Source organism: Plecotus auritus, assembly GCF_963455305.1.
Source record: "Plecotus auritus genome assembly, chromosome: 5".
Classification (NCBI taxonomy): domain Eukaryota; kingdom Metazoa; phylum Chordata; class Mammalia; order Chiroptera; family Vespertilionidae; genus Plecotus; species Plecotus auritus.
The window spans coordinates 58679537-58697117 of record NC_137776.1 but is presented as its reverse complement, the minus strand read 5'-3'; the positions used below and the strand labels follow the sequence as shown (position 1 = coordinate 58697117).

The window sequence follows — 17581 nt, the reverse complement described above, 5'->3', positions numbered from 1 at the left end:
ACACTTCCTGATTTTAAAACTTACTAAAAAGTACAGTAATCAAAATGGTGTGATACTGGCATAAAGAAAGACATAGAGACCAATGAAACAGAATCCAGAACCCAGAAATAAACCCTCACGTATATGGTCAAATGATTTTTGACAAAGGTGCCAAGACAGTAAGGGAAAGGGAAGTATTTTCAGCAAGGATTCAGGGGAAACTAGATTTCCACTTGCAAAAGAATAAAGTTGGGCTCTTATCTTACACCATTTACAAAAATTAATTCAAAGTGGATCAAAGACCCAAATGTAAGAGCTAAAACTAAAAAACTCTTAGGAGAAAATGTCATGACACTGCATTTGGCAATGATTTTTTGGCTATGACACCAAATGCAGAGATAACAAATAAGAACTAGATAAATTGGACTTAATCAAAATTAAACACTTTTACACATCAAAGGGCACTATCAACAGAGTGAAAAGGCAACCCATGGAATAGAAAAAAAATATTTGCAAATTATGTATCTGATGAGGAATTACTATGTAGGATATTTAAAGAAATCCTACAACTAGTAACAGAGAACAATTAAAAAAATGGGCAAAGGACTTGAATAGACATTTCTTTAAAGAAGATATACAGATGATAAAAAGCACATGGAAGATGCTCAATATCATTAATTATTACAAAAATGCAAATCAAAATCACAATGAGACTTCAGACCCATTAAGATGTCTGTGAACAAAAATGGAGACAGAGAAGCATTGAACAGATCGTCAAACCTCAGAGGGAAGGTAGGGGAGTCGGGGCGGGGGGAGAGGATAAGAGATCAACCAAAGGACTTGTATGCATGCATATAGGCATAACCAATGGACACAGACAGTAGGGGGCGAGGCCATGTGCTAGGGGCGGAAGCTGCCAGGGAGAGGTCAATGGGGGAAAAAGGAGATATATGTAATACTTTCAATAATAAAGAACTTAAATTAAAAAAAAAAAAAAAGAACAAGTGTGGCCAGGATGCCAGGATGTAAAGGAATTGGAACCCTTGTGCACTGCTGGTGGGAATTAAAATGGTGAAATGATGCAGCTAAAAATGAGTATAACTGTTTCTCAAAAAATTAAAAATCAATTTATCATATGAATCAAAATATGCCCAGTTTCTGGGTATATTACCCAAAATAATTGAAAGCAGGGATTCAAAAGATATTTGTACATTCATACTCACTGCCACATTATTCACAATAGCCAAAAGGTAAAAGCATCTTATGTCTATTGATGGATGAATGGATAAGCAAAATGTGGTGTATACTTACTATAGAATATTATTCAGCCTTAAAAAGGAAGGAAATTCTAACACATGCTCCAAGAAAAATTTACTTGCAGGATATTAGGCTAAGGGCAATAAGCCAGGCACAAAAGGACAACTACTGGGTGATTCCACTTACCTAGAGTGGTCAACCTCATAGAAACAGAAATAGGATGGTGGTAGCCAGAGGCCAGGGGCCACTGAGAATGGAGAGTTATTGTTTAAATGGTACAGAATTTCAGTTTCGGAAGACAAAAATGTTCTGGGGATGGATGGTGGTGATGGTTGCACAATAATATGACTGTAGTTAATGCCACTGAACTGTACACTTGAAAATTGTTAAAATTATAACTTTTACATTATGTATATTTTACCACAATAGAAAGTTAACTGTAAATATGTTTGGGAGATATGGTGGTTGCATAAAAATAATGGAGCTGTAAATACGCTTGAAAATAATGCACATTTAAACTTAGGAGAAAATGAGATATTGCAGGATTTCTCACTTTTGGCAAAATTCACAAAATTGAATGGCATTTGGATTATTTTGTACCAAATACTCCATGACTGATTGATTCAAGATTTAGATACACATGCATTTAGGCAATTATCAATGGTAACTTTGGAACGCAAGTTCTGCAGTCATGCTCTGTCGGGATGCGAAGTGGCCAGGCTTTAAAAAATTTGGTAACAATTAACAAGCAAATAAAATTCTGTTATTCAGCAATAGGGGTCTGTTTTTCTTTCCTTCTTATCCCACAAAGTGTTAAAAGTTCTAGACCAGGAGCAGTTACCGGATAACAAAAGAAAGAGTAATTTGTAGCAGGTGGCTCTAATTGTGCCTATCAAACCTGTCGCTCAGTTGTGCAGAAGAGTGGAAAATCAATTAGCAACTACAAGCTTGGGTACTGGTGAGTGACAGGAGTGCCTTAACTCAAAGGGAAATCAGTAATAGGAGAAGATGATTACCCGGGCTGCTAGTGGACACTCCTGGATCTGGAGGGACTTCCCATTGCCAAACCTTCTCAGACAAATTTTGCTGTTGAAAAATATCTGAACATGTATTGTCCCTCAAAGAGCCGTGCAGTGTAGGTTTTTATATCTTACCTATTGGGGTCTGAATGAATAAAGTTCAGGATTATGAGGCCCTTCCTTCCCTCACCCTGCATGTCCCATGTTGGAGTCACTGCTTTAGATGTAGACATGTTTACAGAGCAGTGCACATGTATGTTACCTGCCTGGGACAGATGCCTCACTGGGGTGAACCTGTGGTAAGGCAGGGAGGTTGGCTGGTGGCTGAGTAGCATGCCAGCACAAGGTCACCTGGGCGGGCCTTGGAGGTCAAGGCTGGGACAAAAACAAGCTTACCTGTGCCATAGTTCTGCTTTAGAGTTGGACCCCACATTAGCATTGGCTACTGAATACAGTTAATCAAAGAAAAATTTAAAATATTCACAGCATACTCTTATATTCAGCTCTGGGGGAAATAAAGCAGCAGTATTTTTCTAAACACTTTCTATCATTTGTGTGAAAGTCCCCAAAGGTGTTTAGAAAATGGAGTACTCGAACTCTAACAGATCTGCCTTACCCTGACTCACTTTGGCATTATGGGTTATCTGTAATGTCACTTCTATATTATCCATTTATTGTGTTATCCTACATTCTTTACTTGCTTTACATATCTATTTTCTATTTCTTCAGCTGCTGGCCTGCAAGTAGCAAATAAAGACGATTACACCACAGTTTTTCTTTATTTGCTACAACCTGCCAATATGGTGCCTCTCGCAAAATAGGTATTCAATAAATAATTTTCTAATAAACTCTTGACTATTGAATTTTTACAAAGTCAGATAACGTATGAAAAATAGTTAACACAGTACCAAGTATATGACAGGCACTCAATAAACATTACACACACACACACACACACACACACAGAGAGAGAAAGAATAAGACATTTTTAAAAGGTCAGACAATTAGACTTACTTTCTTCAGTGAAAACATTATTAATTAAAAAATAATGAACAAAAGAGCATAGTTTTTTGGTCAGGCCCCTGAATAAAGTCCTATGTTGACTTCCAACCCTAGGTACTCTTGAAACCTTTTGAAAGGATCAACAAATTGAGGATAAAGGCTTTTTCCCAGCCTGGGAGGAGAAAGGTAGAACTAAAAACAACACTAGCTCATCAAAGGTAGAGCTATCCTCCACAGGAAGGGTCTCCTGAGCATAAAATGTTTCACCAGGCAATTTATTTTGCCAATGAAACCATTGTCCTATTTTCTGGCATTCATGGGTATTTAAAAATTGTTTTAATCCTCACCCAAGGATATATTTTTATTTTAGAGAGAGTGGAAAGGAGGGGAAAAGGGAGGGAGAGGTAAGAGAGGGAGGGAGAGAGAAACAGTTGCCTCCCATTCACACCCCCAACCAAGGATCGAACCTGCAACCTAGGTATGTGTCCTGACCAGGAATTGAACTCACAACCTTTCTCGTGTACCAGACAATGCTCTGACCAACTAAGTCACCCAGCCAGTGTTCATGGGTATCTTAGAGGCAATGACTAGGTAAAAAACAAAGTGACTTGCTTGCAGGTGCTATAGTTTTTTCATGGAACTACTTCTGTCTTCAGCAGGGAGCAGTCAGTTTCGCAGCCCTCATTGTCCTGATATGATAGTGACATTGAGGCCACTTCTGCCTTTGATGCATTTATCCTCTGTGACACATCAACAGCACATTGTGAATTGTACAGAGTGTCAAGAGGGCACGGTTTCTGTTAGCATCGAGAAGAAACCTGTGCACTGAGGCGTCTAACTCTAAACAAACAAACCTAAGACTCAATAGGCAAGCATTTGAATATTCGAAACCTCCACAGTTTAGTTATACTTACTTTTGTTCTAAGAAAGAAAACACGTGACTCACACACATTAAATTTTGTAAAAATTAATGTTAACTAGCATATTTCTTTTCTATTACAAACAGAAGATAAAATCTAAATGCAACTGAATATATTAGCAAAGCCAGATAATTGATAAATCTTTATGGAAAGTAAAAGTCACCTTAAATTACTCAAAAATCAACTGAGGAGTAAAATCCTATGACTTAAATTCATCTCAACCAATAATTTAAATAATTTCATACTCTATTGTATAGTACACTTAGATTTTGATCAGTTACTTATTATGGCTAGATTTTATCATTCCAAGGGCCCTCAGGTCAAAGCACAGTCATGTTTCTGACAGAAAGTTTCTATTTTACCTGTTTGTAATGGTCACAAGTGCAGGAGGACAGTAATAACCACTGGCGGCGTGGTCAAAGTTTCGAAGTACTGTGTCTATTTTGTAACAGAATCCACCATGTCTCTCCCATCCCTTAAGAGAGAAAAAGGAAAATAATCTGATTTAGTTAAATAGAAAAAGATCTTTTTTTAATATATTCATATATATGTATATACATATTTCAGAGAAGATGGGAGAGAGAGATAGAAACATCAATGATAAGAGACAATCATTGATTGGCTGCCTCCTCCATGCCCCTCTAAGTCACACCCATCTGTGCTTTTGTATATTCTTATTTACGACATACCCCACTATCTTCTCTGACCCACTCAAAACTCAAAACTTGAACTTTGTCTTGACAGATTTGTATTCATTCTACCTGGTAATGCTATTAGCTACAGCCACTTTTAGATTTATTTAATTCTTAAAGCCTAAAAGTTTTTATTAACTTAAAACATAAAACCTTAAAAGCAAATGAAAATAAAGGGACACTTTCTCAAGATTCTGTCTCTTACACACACACACACACACACACACACACACACACACACACACACACAGAGGGAGGGAGGAGGGGAGGGAGGGAGAGATAGAGAGATAACAAATATAGAATTTCATACAAATACAAATGGTTCCTACAGGCTAGTAGAAATTAAGAGTGTTGCCTTTGAAGACAGAATGCATGGGTTTGAATCCAGGCTCTACCCCCATGCGACATTATTTGATCTCTCCATGTCTTAGTTTTCTCCTCTGTAAAATGGGGTAATCATAGTATCTATGGGGCTTCTGTGAGAATCAAAGGAGACAATGTAGGCAGAGACCTCAGAATAGAGACAGGAACTCAGTGTAAGCAAAGAGAACACATGTATCTGGATCACAGTGTATATTTTCCAGCTTTCTTTCTTACTGCTATCCCATGTTATCCCACTGAGATTCACTGAGGTTGGACCGGGGTAAAGTCACAGACTCATGGACAAGCTGACCTGGAACCCAATTCTGGAGCAACCTCGGATGGTCTTGGCTGGATCATCATGCATCCAAATGGAGATTGGCCAGAATATATATATTTTTGGTAAAGATTATTCCTAAGCCAATTGGTTAGCCTTCTAGAGAGAAAGCAAGCATGCTTTGTCACTCAGACAAAAATGACAAATATGTGTTTCATGACTCAGCCCTGGGAGCAATGAAGGGTGCTCTATTATTTAAAATCATATGATACAGGGGACGTACATTCATTAGTCTTCCATATTTCACCTGAATTATTTTAGTTATTTTTCCTTCAACATTATAAAATCACATCATTTACAGCTATTTTCACCAGTTTTAAAACACACTTCATTCTGTGCCATACGAATGCTTGCAAGAATTTGATCAGCTATACAATGATTCCTGCTATATTCTCAGTCTTGCAGTGAATTAAATAAAACTTATTTTAGAAATCAGCAATTTTAGTTCAAAACATATTGTCCAATGATGTGGGGGTTACAGGAGTCCCACATCCAGCCAGCCAGGATGCGCTCTGAAGTCACTCCCTTAACGTTGCTCCCCAACCTTACCTGCGTGGTCACAACCCCGGCCAGAGCCCCTCCTGGGTCACGCCAGCAGGTTAGACTGCCTTGGTACTTTGGAAGGACAGGCAGTGGAAGCCTGACAATTTGACCTTCCCGACAAAGAATTCTTTCTTCATTGGTAGTTTTTAGATCACAGGCTGCTTAGCAAAACAAAAAATGCAAGAACCGAACAGGCCAAAAAAATGTGGCATAGCAATAACCAGAAAAACAAAGGCTCTTTACTATAAGCCTTTGTGCACATAATGGAGTGGGAAGAATAACTGATTGCATCCATGACTATCCTTTGTACCTGAGGTTGCCATTTCATTTTAAGTGAAATGATGATGGTGATAATACTGAAATAATTGCTCATACTGTGCCATCCCCAAAAAAGTGACTCAAAGGGAAAAATAAACCTTTTTCTTTGTTTGAAATTATCAAGAGTTATTTTATAAATTAATTTTGTATGTGCAGACTGCTTAGAGAATTACATTAAAGCCATTGTCAAAAAAGGAAGGTGCGCCGAAACCGGTTTGGCTCAGTGGATAGAGCATCGGCCTGTGGACTGAAAGGTCCCAGGTTCGATTCCGGTCAAGGGCATCTACCTTGGTTGCGGGCACATCCCCAGTAGGAGGTGTGCAGGAGGCAGCTGATCAATGGGCACATCCCCAGTAGGAGGTGTGCAGGAGGCAGCTGATCAATGTTTCTCTCTCATCGATGTTTCTAACTCTCTATCCCTCTCCTTTCCTCTCTGTAAAATACCAATAAAATGTATAAAAAAAAAAAAAAGGAAGGTGCCTTTTGAAACCATACCCACAGACTGATGATGCATAAAGAAATTAATGGGAATTTTTCCCTAAAGTTGAGAACTGGGTTTGAATCCGAATTTTTAAATACTGGTGGTGCTGGCCAAGAAAGGAAGACAGGTTACAAAGTTCGAAAAGAACATCACTTCTGTTCCTGCTGTGTAAGAAGCTAATTGCCCTTTCAATACAAAACGTGTTGAGTTGCCTTGAAAGACACAGTGAGATAAAATTTTTTCAATATTTCTGTTTATAGAGATTAGATCAGTGATCAGTTATCACTAATTCAGGAATTATAATCATTAGATAAAATGTTCAGCAACATGTCAGCTATGGCATGTGTATGTTCAGTTAGAGTATGAAGAGTCATGTTTACGCACTGATTAATAAATCAAATGCAGTTTCTGGAGAAATGGATTATTGTTCAATTGGTACATAAATAACTGGATTAGAAAAGAAAATAATTCAAGCAGGATTGTATAAAAACCCAGTTTGGGAAAATTTTGATATTCATGCAATCTAAAAATCTCCAATATTTAAATCCAAATTCATTTGTGTGTGTGTGTGTGTGTGTGTGTGTGTGTGTGAGAGAGAGAGAGAGAGAGAGAGAGAGAGAGAGAGAGAGAGAGAGAGAGAGGAGGGAGAGAGAGAGAGAGAGGACATGAGAAGGTATATTGAGGACACTGATAGGTATATTTTTTGGTAACTTTCCTGCAGGATATTATATGTATTTTTAAAAATTTAAAACATAATTTTCTACCTTGTAAATTTAAACATAAATATTAAGTGTTGTTGATTAAAGTACTGAAAATGCTTTATTACTTAAAATACGAAAGTATTTTTATTATCCCGTTTCCAACTAATAAATATATTGTGAGCGTGCACTTCTCTCCCTTATTGTATCTAGTCAAATACTTCAGTTTAAGAAAAGGGAACAGGAAAGCAAGCGTTTGGATACAGAAGTTCACTTTCTGGCTCAAGGGAAGGCATTTGCTTTCACTCTGACATCCCACAGGAAGCCTATGAAACCCCCAGGAGACAGGGCATTGCGTGTACAGATGGTATAATAGTATCATTTACATTTATTTTATCTCAAAAGAAAAGTAGTCTTAGGTTGAAGAGGATGGCAGAGCTATACATCCTCCACGTGACTCTAGCTGATAATTGTCTGGTTTGTTTAAAGTAGCCCACACTCAGAACGAAAAAGAGGAGGGAAGGAGGGTAGCAAGGGAGGGAGGTAGGGAAGGGAAAGAGAGGGAGGAGGGAGCGAGGCAGGAGAGCGGTTCACTGTAAGTCTATGGGGAATAAATTTTTCTATTATGAAGGCCCTGCACCTAAATCACAAGGTTAATGGCACTCACCTCTTGACAGCCTGATTCAGCGTCGGAGAGCACGTGGCCTGCTTTCTCACAAATGTAAGAAAGCGCCTCTTCACAATGTTTAACTTTCCAGTGTCCTTCCTGAGGAGGAAAGTATTACAAGATGAATGAATGCACCCCATTGCTGATGCTGATAGGCAACACCCATATTCTGAATAAAAATATGACTAATAATAAGTGTTTCAGGATGGAGGAATGTGTGAGGATCTCCTGCTGTCATGAGAGAGGACTGCCTTTCTCTGCGTATGAGTGAGAGGCCCTGCTCTCTGCAGTGTGTAAACAGTCGCAAGGCATGCAATCCTGATCGGTGGGCAGAAGGGGACCAGCAACAAATATTCCTTGACGTGTGCCAGGCTGCATGTTCAGTGACTTTCATATATTATCTCAGTGTTCCTGTGAGGTAGGCCTCACTGTCATTTAAAAGATAAGGTTTAATACTTTGCATAAGGACCTGTAGGCAGGAAAAACTGGACCTCGGACTTAGTACCAGGTTCAGCTGGCTTTACATTAAGCTGCTCTCAATTTTTCTTTTGAAAAGATGGGTGAGAACAGCAATTCTCAACTTCTAGTGTGTCCCAGAATTATCCAGAGGGGTTACTAAAACGCAGATGACTGGACCCCATGAGCAGTGTCTCATTCAGTAAGTCAGGCGGGACCTGAGAATCCACATTTCTAACAAATGTTCAGGTGATGCTGACGCTGTTGTTGAGGGAGCCAACCACGTGGATGGAGCTGTGCTCCTGCCCAAGGGAGAATGCTGCTTCCCCTCTAAGTGGGAGTACAACTGCTAATAGATTAAGACTTTATCCTCCTTTCCAAAGAATTTTTAATTTTAACCCAAATCAGACTGATAGGCTAAAACTATACAGTTCAACTTGTAGGTGGTATCTTGGGCAGGCTGACTTTTAGGGGAATGTGGAGCCCTTCCGTGACCCTAAGAAACATCCTCGGTAGGAGGCTGACACCTTCACCTGTAAGAGCAGCCTGAGCCCTCCCCTGTGGCGTCTTCAGTTACTGGATAGCAGAAGGCACACTGTGCTTGCTTAATGACTATTGGATGGATGGATGGATGGATGGATGGATGGCTTCCTAGGTTCTCATATTCAAATTTGGGCTTCCACCATGCTTAGGTAACTTGTTCATCATAATAATTATATTCATATTGCGTTCTACTTCAAGGGAATAAATGTTACTTTTTATACATCTACTGTTTAAGGAGCTACTGAGCTGACAAAAAGGGGGCCACAAAAAGCACACTTACAGAGCCCTATCCTGACATACCCAGTGATAGTAACCCCTACCTTTATTCTCTGAAAAATAATTTCTCTGTCCAAATGTTGGCTCTCATTCTGTGAACATGCTAAGTGAAATGCCCATGTTTGTCAAATAAAACAGGAGAATGTCAGTAGGAAATGAAGGTCATCTCTGTTATACCGAAACTAACGAACCAACAGAGCACCGAATGTTGTGGAATAAATTGTGGTGGCTTTCAGTGGAGCCAGACCCGGGACAAACATGAGAGAGCCCTGTGACTCGGAGACACTGCCTCGCCACTGTAATTGCAGCATATCTGGGACAGCCTTAAAGGGTGAAACAATCAAACACGTGCTGAGAAACTGTCCATGTCTGATTGGCACAATTCCTTTGTCGAGCTATTAAGGAACATGGATGAAAGTGCATTCTGGAGGAACTCGATACAGGGTGATCTGAAAGAGTGAGGATGCCCACCAAATACCAATAACCTAAACTCAGCCAGTAAGTTCAGCAGCTAGCTGATCAAGAGAGTAACTCTATTCTAAACACATAAGAAGCCCTTCAAATGGCTTGGGATTAAACTAATTCTGCATAATCAGATGTTTTAGATAAAAGAGAAGCTCGAGATGTTAAGGTCACTGGGGCCATTACATCCATCCAAGGAAAAGAGCAAGATTTTCCATTGATGCACAATGTTCAGAGGTAGCACACACTGTTGAAAGCCTTTTATGTTAAGAAGATAATGGAGCTTAAAAGCCATGACTCTCCAGAGCAATCTCTCAACACCCCAGTCCTCTCTAGTCTTCATCACCCTAGACCAGTGGTTGGCAAACTCATTAGTCAACAGAGCCAAATATCAACAGTACAATGATTGAAATTTCTTTTGAGTGCCAAATTTTTTAAACTTAAACTTCTTCTAATGCCACTTCTTCAAAATAGACTCGCCCAGGCCGTGGTATTTTGTGGAAGAGCCACACTCAAGGGGCCAAAGAGCCGCATGTGGCTCGCAAGCAGCAGTTTGCCGACCACTAGACAATGGCACCACCTCCGTCAAGATGATGGTGGCTCAGGCTATAAGCTTACCTCTCCTGCCCCCCACATCTCATTTAACAATCATTCCTGCATTCAGGATCCTTAGATCTGTCTGCTGTCTCCACATTCACTACAGTAATTCAACCACTGAGGAGCCTCCAAACTGCTTTCTCTGCTTCCACTTCATCCCACCCCAGTCTGTTCTCTATGTAGCAGCCACAGTGACTGTTAAAAATGTAAGTTAGATCTTGCCCTCCATTTCCTTGAAGCTTGAGAGTGGTTCCTATCCTGGATCCATAACCCGCACATATTTGCATTTCTCTGGCCCCATCTCCTGCCACCCCCTCACCCTTCACACCTTTTCAACAGACAGGCCTTCCGGATTATCAAACGTGGCAAGCCTTGGCCTGCCTTCTGGCTTTTGCATGAACCACCCTGCCTGGAATGTTATTCTCCCTGCTCTTCAAGAGGGTTTTTGTTGTTGTTCTTTAAGTCCCAGCTTACATGTCACGTCTGCAGAGTCCCTTCCCTGGCAATTCCATCTGAAGTAGCTGCCCCAACCATCACGTCACCCATTTCCTCAGAGCCATCATGACAACTGTCATCACCTTGTTTTCCCTGTGGGTCCATGGTTACTGGCCAGCAGGGAAGCTCCATGAGGAGCAGGGACTGTGCCGTTCTGGGTCTCTGCCACAGCCCAAGACCTGGTGCAGGTGGCCTTCCATACAAGTCCAGCAAAGGGAGCATTGAACAAACAAATAAACTTACAGATTTCTCAGCTGAGACACATAACTGGCTTCTATTTGGAAAAATTTGGGGCTCAAGTGTATGCCAATTAGTAAAGGTGACTGAAGAGCCATTAGACCATTCAAAGGAAACTGGAGTTTTATTGCTGCTCAAACCAATCCATGTTTCGGATGCGTTTTCTGTAAGAGACAAATATAAACTACTTATAGGAATCTTATATGCAAAGGAGATATTGCACTGGGACTATTACCAAAATATACGACTTTGCAAATGATTTGTTCATGTGATGAAACCTGTTTAAGTCTTGGTAAAAAATACCTGCTTAAACCTTTCCCCCTACACTGTGCTAGCTGATCTGCTTGATACCGGCCTTAGACGGTGAGGCAGAGTGGGAGGTACAGCCAACGCCAGGACAATGCTTAAAAACAAGTCAGACTTCTGGGACTCTAGATCCTGCTGGGACTCTAGATCCTGCTGCTGGAAAGAAAGTAGATCTGGAAAGTTTGTTTTTGTTTCTGCCTAGAAAAAGGAAAAACATGAAGGTCTATTGGATTAGGAAAAGGGCACACACAAAATAACTTTTAATGGTAGTCTGGCTTTAAGATACATTTCTTTCTTTCTTTCTTTCTTTCTTTCTTTCTTTCTTTTTTTTTTTTTTTTTTTGCCATGGGAAAAAGGAGCAAAATCTCTTAAGAGCATGGAAATGGAAGAAATGGGGTTGCCTGAGACATAAATAAAACTAGACAGCCCAGGTAGGGTGAAAAGACCCCACGTGGCTGAGAGATATGCCCAAGTGCCGCTATTGATACGGAGGCAGCCACAGGATTCTTTAAACACCAATGGGAAAGGTGAGGAGAAATGACAGAGACAGATTTTGTTTTCATCCTAAATTAAAATTTAACTTGAAAAGTTCCTCAGAATAGAGTCTGGAGATTTTTTTTTTTTTCATTTAAAACATTTACTCTAAGTCAGTGATTTTAATATTTTCTGGCAGAATTCTATATTAAATACATGACATAGAGGCAGATCTCCTTTGATGAACTAAAGCTGGTGGAGGCCTAGAAACTCGGAACTCCCGAACATGTCACAAAGCTTGAAAAGCACCACACGAAATAAATTATCTATTTTCACTGGCTAAAGTTATTTAAATCCAATTATTTTTCTAAGCAATTCCTTTTATTGCTTACTTAGATTATATGACCACAGCACATTACTGCTATCCAGTGGCCATAGAGCTAAATTACAGGTTTAGGGTTTTTTATTAGAAGTTTTAAGAAATAACATTTGCCCCTTTAAATATATATATAAGAATATCTAAGATGTGAGATGTTACAAAGTTTCTGAGCATGTATTTTGTAAAAATCCAGTGAATTTTCACTTCTGAATATTATTTAGAAACTTTAGATATATGTGCCGTAAATAAGCACTTTTAAATAGCTTAATTTAGAAGTTTCTATATTATATCTCACACCTCTTAAATCAAAGACATTTGGCACTCACCATCTCCAAGGAGGGTTACAAGAAACTCCACCTCTGCTAACGAAGCTATGTCTATCAATGCACTGTTATCAGACTGGCAAGAATGCAAAGCCTCATTCCAGGTCTTTCCTTCTTTCTGAAGTTTATAGCAATTCTGATTGTGAGGGTTCCAGCCGGGCTCACAGTGGGTAGCATAGTATTTCCAAGCATCTTTTTCTTTTTAAAACAACAACAACATAAACAAAAACAAGTTCATTTCCCACATTTAAAAAACATTCCTCATTACTCTTGACATAAATATTATTTTTAATATAAGAATAAATATAAATTATGACATTAAAATATGATGAAAATTTTGAGAAACAGAAAAATGAAACACTAACATAAATTATAGGATTCCAGGTCTTCAGAATTGAGAAGGACCCAATCTACGACCCAGACCTAATGGATCCCAGTGCTTCATTTTTTAGATGCGTTTTCTAAGGCACAAAGAGGTAAGGAGACTTGGCAAAGGTCATAGAGCCAAAGCTGAGAGTCAGGGCTAGGTATAAAATTTACCAGTTATAGCTCTCCATTTTTAAAAAATCTTTCACACTGAAAAAGGGCTGTTATGAACCATAATTTAAATTATATTTTGTATACAGAATGTGGGTGGGGATATATATTTATCCTGGGCAGAAAAGAGTCAGAAATTCTGGCCAATTTCTCTAGAGCAGAGATGACAAGTAGCTTTCATCTCGAGGGTCAGTCTGAGTGCCCGTGGCATCCCTCTGGATTCTTAGGATCACTGGGTTAGAAGTAAAGGAAAATGGTGTCATGATTCTTTGAGATTGGAGGGGAAGGCAGGGGTGTGCATGGCAAGTTTGGACTCTTTTCTTCCAGGAGCTTGTCCCAACCTGGTGACAGCATCTTTATTTTATTAACCTCAACTGAGTGCCTCCCTTAAGCACTAATTTTATTAGTTGCAATTCCACTGCAAAATGGGAAAACGGCATTATTTTAAAATTGCTTTTAGGGCCCTAGCTGAATTGGCTCAGTGGATAGAGCATCTACCCGAACTGAACCAGGACCCTGTGGACGGAAGGGTCCTGGTTCGATTCAGGTCAAGGACACATACCTCATTTGCAGGCTCCTCCCCATCCGGCCCCGGTAGGGCACATATGGGAGGCAACCAATTGATGTTTCTCTCACATCGATATTTCTCTCTGTCTTTCCCTCTCTCTTCCACTCTCTCTAAAAAAAATCAATGAAAAAATATCCTTGGGTGAGGAAAAAAAGAAAGAAAAAAAATTGCTTTTAGGGCTCTGACAGCAATTAGCACCACAGCTGAAGAATGTAGAACATTTAGGTATCATCTACCCAAGTGGTTTTCAACCTAAAAAAATAATGTCACAGACCCTCTTTTTAAAAATGGGACCTTAAGCTTCACTTGAAAGGTAAGATAAAAAGATAAAACAGGAGCTTCTCCAAAGAACTTTTATCATATATACATAACCCATGGACACAGACAACAGTGTGGTGAAGGCCTGGGGCAGGAGTGCGGGGGCGGGCTAGAAGGGGTCAATGGAAAACAAAAGGGAACATATGTAATACTTTCAACAATAAATATTTTTTAAAAACTAAAACAAACAAACAAAATAAAAACAGGAGCTTCTCCGATTGAAGCAAAGGTGGACTCAAGCAAAGAACCTGGGGATCCTGGGACACAGTTTGAAAATGCTGGAACTGATCATCAAAAGGACTTGCTGAGCCTGAAGCGACAGTTACTAATCCAAATAAATTTAGCTTAACTGCCCTCATTTCTGGTCTCTGGCCTCAGTTAGTAGATCAGGGGAGTAGATAAAAACAAGAAAAAAAGGGCAGTAGGAGGGAGTGCAAGAAGCCATAAGAATGAACAAATAAAGAAGGAAGAAATGGAGAAAGGAAAATGATAGGAAGAGGAGGGTATGAGCAATTTCAGCACATTATTGAAACAATGCAAAATATCTTTACATAAAACAAAGGCACAATGCTTCTTCTATCCTGCCCCCGTACTCTACAATACCCTGAGACTTAGCTATGTAAAGAAAATTTAGAAAGTTAAAGCCTGGTTGTAAGGAATAATATTTTAAAATGATAAGTCAGCTTATTATTTTAAATCTAGAGTTGTTTCTGATTATTCTGGTAATGAGTCTTTTAACAATGGTTAGGTTTTATCTCTGCTTTTTAAGTTAAGACATTAATTCCCACAGAAACTAAAAAGAGGTAAAGACCTTAAACAGAGAGAAATAATTGGATGTCCAGGTACTAGATTGTAATTAGGTAGTATTCAAGTTACACCTAAAAGTTTTGTATGTTATTTCAGAAGGAGGATGTCTTACTATTTAGAGATATAGCGTGTGATAGAAAATCAATGAAGCAAAGTATTTTCTAAAACTGTTTTCTAATTTACATTTAATTTCTAGGGCAACTATCAATAAAACTCAAAATTAGGAGAGAAAAGGAAGCATTTTTTTTTTTTTTTTTCAAATCCAGAATGGTTAAGAATGCAAATTTTTTAAAAAGAGAGGAGGAAAATGCTTAGGTTTTCAAATGCTTAGGTTACTCTGCTTTAGTTTTTAGTAAAAACCTAAATGCATGTGTTAAATTCATGGTGCCTTTAGAACAAGCATGTCAAACTCAAAGGCTAACACAGGCCAAATAAACAAGGTTTAAGTTATGTGTGCCACAAAAAAACAAAAGCTTAAATTTTCATAGAAACATAGGTTTATTTCGATTGAGACATGCTGAATACAAAGGGCTGAAATAAATGAGTAATCGTTAACATAAAACAACAGAACATTTTAATAAAAATTAATATTTTGAACATTAACTTACCAGACACTGAATAACTGCATAAATTAATAAGCATAACGCAAATAAACCTATTTTACTTGTTCTCCGAAAGCGAAATATTTCCTGTTGCGCACACCAAACAAGTCAGTCCAAGACTAATGACTCGGCTGCTAAAATATTCGCTGCTAGTATTAGTGGAGAGAAATGGTGCGCCTGCGTGTAAGGCGTGTAAGGGAAATGAATGCAGCACGATTATAGTAATCAGTCATTAGCAAACGTTGTAGTTCATTATTAATAATTATGTACAACAGGATATTATAAAAATTAAGTTATGAAATTTTTATTAAAACATTTCTTACATACTGTTATATTGGCTGGGCCACAAAAATATTTGTTGTGGGTCGCATGTGACTTGAGGGCCGCGAGTTTGATGTGTTTGCTTTAGAATAACAAATATTATCTTGTTATACATTTTTATTCCTACAAATACAAAACTAGCCTTAGCTAAGTTTAAATTATGAGTTATTAGCAAAAATGGAGGATTTGACTATATTGAAAGGACAAGGAAGCAACTCATAAGAAGAGCTCAAAATGAAAACACTTACCCACTACTTCCTGATCAGAGTGGTTTAAGTATTTTTTACAGACGTAAGGTAAGGTGGCCTCACAGTCCCGAACTCTCCAGGCATATGGCATAAATGGATTAAATGTCCCACAGCGATATTCAACAAATGGCTCAAAACTTATTTCTGAAAATACAGTGTTGGTGTATTTCATGTTAGAAGCAAAAGCAGTTAGTTTAATCTATATTGAAATGTAGCCTTAGCATCCAGGAGACATTCCTTCCCTTTGATATATACGGTAAATCCTTTAAGACCTTATATTTGTGATTTTGCAGTTGAAGTCCAGACATGACAATGAAATGATTTTCCAAAGTTGGCAACAGTGGATTTTATTGTGTTAAAGCAGAGAAATGTTTTGCTCTTTGTGGCTATTTTTAAAACAGCTGACTAGAATCTTTGCTCTGACCCAGATGCTCTTGAAACCTTGGCTAAATACAAAGCTTACCTTTTTGGCCTCCATTTTCTTGTCTGGAAAAGCCTTACAGGAATTAAGTCAGGTTTAACTTTTTTTGTAAGCCACTTTCAAAAACGTTTTTACATTTCATATGGGGGTAAGTGCTAAGTGATATTTTCAAATAATCTACTTAAAGTATTTAAATATTAGTTATTTTTATCTTAGAGTTAATTTTGAATACTCTCTATGCAATTGTTTTAACAGCACATATACCACGTATACGTGGGAAGTACTGCTGTTTCAGGCTGTGGGATGATGCCACGTGTTGAAGGTAAATAAAATGCTGCGGGTACCTGGGTTCCAGTTCAGATGGCTGAGCGGGGTTCTGTCGGACCACTGCCAGCCAGCATTTTCATCCAGCTGGTTCAGACCCATCCACACCTCCACTGCTTCACCCCTTAAGTGCTCTGAAATGAAGAGAAATTAGTTTTAAAAAGATCAATGTTACGTTTCTTTCTTGTTTTTTTATTCCTGGAGCACAGAGTCATAAATTAACACCAGACAATGACAGGAAGGGTTTAAGTGCTACTAACCTCACTCTGGTGCTTCAGAGTAAAGATGCCAGCCTTGTCCAGCTGGCATGGCTCAGTGATTGAGCATCGACCCATGAACCAGGAGGTCACAGTTCGATTCCCAGTCAGGGCACATGCCTGAGTTGCAGACTAGATCCCCAGTAGGGGACATGCAGGAGGCAGCCAATCAATGACTCTCTCTCTCATCATTGATGTCTCTCTCCCTTTCCCTCTCCCTCTCCCTTCCTCTCTGAAATCAATAAAAATATTTTAAAAAAAAGAAAATAAAAAAAGAAGCCAGCCTCTCCCCCCCCCTTTTTTTAAATATATTTTATTGATTTTCACAGAGAGGAAGGGAGAGGGATAGAGAGCCAG

At 38.9% G+C, this 17581-nt stretch overlaps 1 protein-coding gene across 2 annotated transcripts in view; it reads right to left on the bottom strand.

Annotated features, from left to right (window-relative positions):
* PLA2R1 (phospholipase A2 receptor 1) overlaps positions 1 to 17581 on the bottom strand; it is a gene marked incomplete at both ends in the record, with an annotated part of 124325 nt that overhangs the window by 62902 nt on the left and 43842 nt on the right. For both annotated transcript variants that reach the window (XM_080667890.1, XM_080667889.1), the window contains 6 exons: positions 4540 to 4652; positions 8274 to 8372; positions 11346 to 11503; positions 12825 to 13019; positions 16223 to 16366; positions 16988 to 17101. In XM_080667890.1, the coding sequence (XP_080524016.1) occupies positions 4540 to 4652; positions 8274 to 8372; positions 11346 to 11503; positions 12825 to 13019; positions 16223 to 16366; positions 16988 to 17101 (823 nt within the window). The remainder of the gene's footprint in view (positions 1 to 4539; positions 4653 to 8273; positions 8373 to 11345; positions 11504 to 12824; positions 13020 to 16222; positions 16367 to 16987; positions 17102 to 17581) is intronic.